The sequence below is a fragment of the Loxodonta africana genome, chromosome 3 (genome assembly GCF_030014295.1).
Source record: "Loxodonta africana isolate mLoxAfr1 chromosome 3, mLoxAfr1.hap2, whole genome shotgun sequence".
NCBI lineage: Eukaryota > Metazoa > Chordata > Mammalia > Proboscidea > Elephantidae > Loxodonta > Loxodonta africana.
In genome coordinates, this window is record NC_087344.1 from 21890391 (window position 1) to 21893800 (window position 3410).

General features: G+C 41.3%; 1 protein-coding gene across 1 annotated transcript; it reads left to right on the plus strand.

Annotated features, from left to right (window-relative positions):
* The first annotated feature begins 1490 nt into the window (after positions 1-1490).
* LOC100661073 (olfactory receptor 7E178-like) lies at positions 1491-3099 on the plus strand. The gene has a single exon (XM_003413403.3). It carries the CDS (start codon positions 1831-1833, stop codon positions 2758-2760), a length of 930 nt encoding a protein of 309 aa, XP_003413451.2. The 5' UTR covers positions 1491-1830; the 3' UTR covers positions 2761-3099.
* The last annotated feature ends 311 nt before the right edge of the window (positions 3100-3410 follow it).

A 3410-nucleotide genomic window follows, 5' to 3' on the forward strand; every position in this document is an offset into this window, starting at 1 on the left:
ATAGCAATGATTATGAGGATGGTGCAGGACTGGGCAGCATGTTTTTCTGTTGTATATAAGGTCACTATGAGTTGGGAAGGACTCAAAGACATCTAACAACAACAACACAGCGTACACCACACTTGGCACAGTGTAGGCTACCAAAACAAGAAATTTTTGTTAAATATTGATTGTCCTTTTTTAATTCACATAAGCAAAGTGTAGTCAATTTGTTGTTCACATACTGGTTGCTTTTTTGCTTCTGCTTTCCTCCCTTCCAGAGGGGTCCAGCAGGACTAGAGAGAAGAATGAGACTCAGCGCTCTACAGAGTTAGGATGGACTCCCTTCTACGCAGAATTTGGCTCAAATGTTGAGGCTAATGAGACCACACACATACCTACCAAAAGTGGATGAAAAGGCTTATTACTCAAAAAAGAGACTGTCTAGGGAGACTCTGGCAGGCTCTCCAGATGGTCCAAATGTGGCTTGAAACAGCAAACAAAGGGCCTGGCAAGGGATTTTTTTGTGGTTAGGAGATGAATCTGGCCTGAATGTTCTAGCACATCGGCAGGGCTTTGCCCGGTTTGAATCTATTGCCAATGTCGAAAGAGAGAGCACCTGGACTGTCTTATCAGCTTGCCCAGATGTGGGCAGAAGGCAGGGAGGGTGAGATTTAAGAGCTGTCAGCAATAGAACTTTCAAACAAATAGAGGCAGTTTTTTTTTTTTTAATTAAATAGCCCTTATATATAAAAAAAAAAAAGGATGTTTATAAATATCCCGAAGGATTTCATTGTTGTTGTTGTTGGGGAAAATGTTTAATACATTTTCCATGTCAATAAAAAAATTAGAATGCAGTATGTTTTGAAAGCCTAAAGAAGGTCAAAGGAATTTATTGCATCGAATTTTGATGAAATAGAATACATTTTAGAGTGTTTTAGTGTCCTTTAATTAGACTGATTTTATTCTTACAGGGAAAAAGATATTTCTTATTCCATACACTTCCTTCATTAAGAGGGTGTCTTAGTCACCTACTGCTACTACTATAGCAGAAATACCACAAGTGGATGGCTTTAACAAAGAGAACTTTATTCTCTCACTGTCTTGTGGGTTACAAGTCCAAATTCAGGGCATCAGCTTCAGGGGAAGACTTTCTCTGTCAGCTCTGGAGGAAGGTTCCTGTCATCAACCTTCTCTTGATCTGGGAACATCTTAGCACAAGAGTCTCATGTCCAAAGGATGTGCTCTGCTCCTGGTGCTGCGTTCTTAGTGGTATGGGGTCCCCTTGTTTCTCTGCTCGCTTCTCTCTTTTATACTTCAAAAGAGATTGGTCCAAGACACTATATAATCTTATAGATCTCATCAATACAACTGCCATTAATCCTTCTCATTACGTCATAGTGATAGGATTTATAACACACAGGGAAATCACATCAGATGACAAAATAGTAGACAATCATACGATACTGGTAATCATGACTGAGCCAAGTTGAGAGATATTTTTGGAGGACACAATTCAATCCATGACATAGGGATGATATTTTACTGACTGTATGGATTTGGTGTCTCTAGATGTTCTTGCTCCTCTAACATTCTTCAGTTGAGTGTCTCTGAAGTGGGTATGGATAGAAAAGGATGAATAATAGTACAAAAATGAAGGAGAAAGGGTTCTAGCAAGAATGGGGTGTGCCGCAACTGGGAAACATTGCTAAACGTGGAGCTTGGTCCTTAAGTGTGAATGCTTTACTTGTGAATTATCTGAATTAAAAATAGAAACACAGAGCTAGGTGACCATTTGCTTGTTTCCTTTTACAATCCTTTATCTTCTTTCCCAAAAGGTGTCTCTGCAACATGGAACCTCAGAATCTTACACGTATCTCTGAATTCCTCCTGCTGGGTCTCTCAGAGGATCCAGAACTGCAGCCCCTCCTCTTTGGAATGTTCATGTCCATGTACCTGGTCACAATTGCTGGGAACTTGCTTATTATCCTGGCTGTGATCTCCAACCCCCACATGCACACCCCCATGTACTTCTTCCTCTCCAACCTGTCCCTAGCTGACATTGGTTTTACCTCTACCACAGTCCCAAAGGTGCTTATGAATATTCACTCACACCAAAGAGACATCTCTTATGCAGGCTGCCCGATTCAGTTGGCTTTTTTGTATCTTTTTGGATATCTGGACAGTCTACTTCTGATGGTGATGGCCTATGACCGGTTTGTGGCCATCTGTCATCCCCTGCACTACCCAGTCATCATGAACCCCCGTCTATGTGGTGTGCCGATCCTGGTGTCAATTTTCATCAGTTTTTTTGACTCCCAGCTACACTGCATAATGGTGTCACAACTTATATTCTGCACAGATGTGGAAATCCCTAGTTTCTTCTGTGACCCTCCTCAACTTTTCAGTCTTGCCTGTTCTGACACCTCCACTAATACCATATTAATATATTTAGTTGGTGCTATATTTGGTGGTGTTCCAATCTCAGGGATTCTTTTCTCTTATACTCGAATTGTTCCCTCCATTCTGACAGTCCCATCATCAGGTGGAAAGTCTAAAGCTTTTGTCACTTGTGGCTCTCACCTGTCAGTTGTTTGCTTGTTTTATGGAACGGCCGCTGGATTATACCTGAGCTCAGCTGTCTCACCTTCTCTCAGGATGGGTGCAGTGGCCTCAGTGATGTTCACTGTTGTTACCCCCATGCTTAACCCCTTCATCTACAGCTTGAGGAACACAGACATCAAGAGAGCCCTGCAGAGACTTCTTAGCAGAATGTCTTAATTTGAAGACCTGTGGCTTTTTTTTTGTGGTGAGTGTGTTATATTTGGCAGGGAAACCAAACATGTGGTGCTGCAATACTTGCTCCTTTGGTCTCATAATTTGTGTAGTCCCATGGATTTCATTCCTCTTGATTTTTCATATCACAATATTATATTGCTTATTTGGGACATTTTTTGGGACTGCACAGTGTTCTGGAACCTGCTGTACAGCATAGTATCTGCCCAACTGAGTCACACAACACTCATAGTGCCTTCTGTATTCTTCGTCTATGACAGGCATCCTGGTGAAATGCAGTTTCTTTAAAAAAAATATAATCCTCCATCTTTTCCATAGTTCATGATTCTGTCCATAAAACTTTTATATCTATCTCATTTATTTAAACAATTTGGGTGTGATAATGCTTGCTCTTGCTTTTAGGTGCTATTGAGTCAGTTCTGACCCATAGTGACCCTATGTACAACAGAATGAAACAATGCCCAGTCCTCCATCATCCTCACAATTGGTGTTGTTATGCTTGAGCCCAGTGTTGCAGCCACTGTATCAATCCATCTCATTGAGGGTCTTCCACTTTCTCACTGACCATCTACTGTACCAAGCATGATATCCTTCTCCAGCGACTGGTTCTTCCTGATAACATGTCCAAAGTGAGA

What these genes read in the sequence shown, in the direction of transcription:
- LOC100661073 (XM_003413403.3), top strand. Translation starts at nt 1,831, where the DNA reads ATGGAACCTCAGAATCTTACACGTATCTCTGAATTCCTCCTGCTGGGT.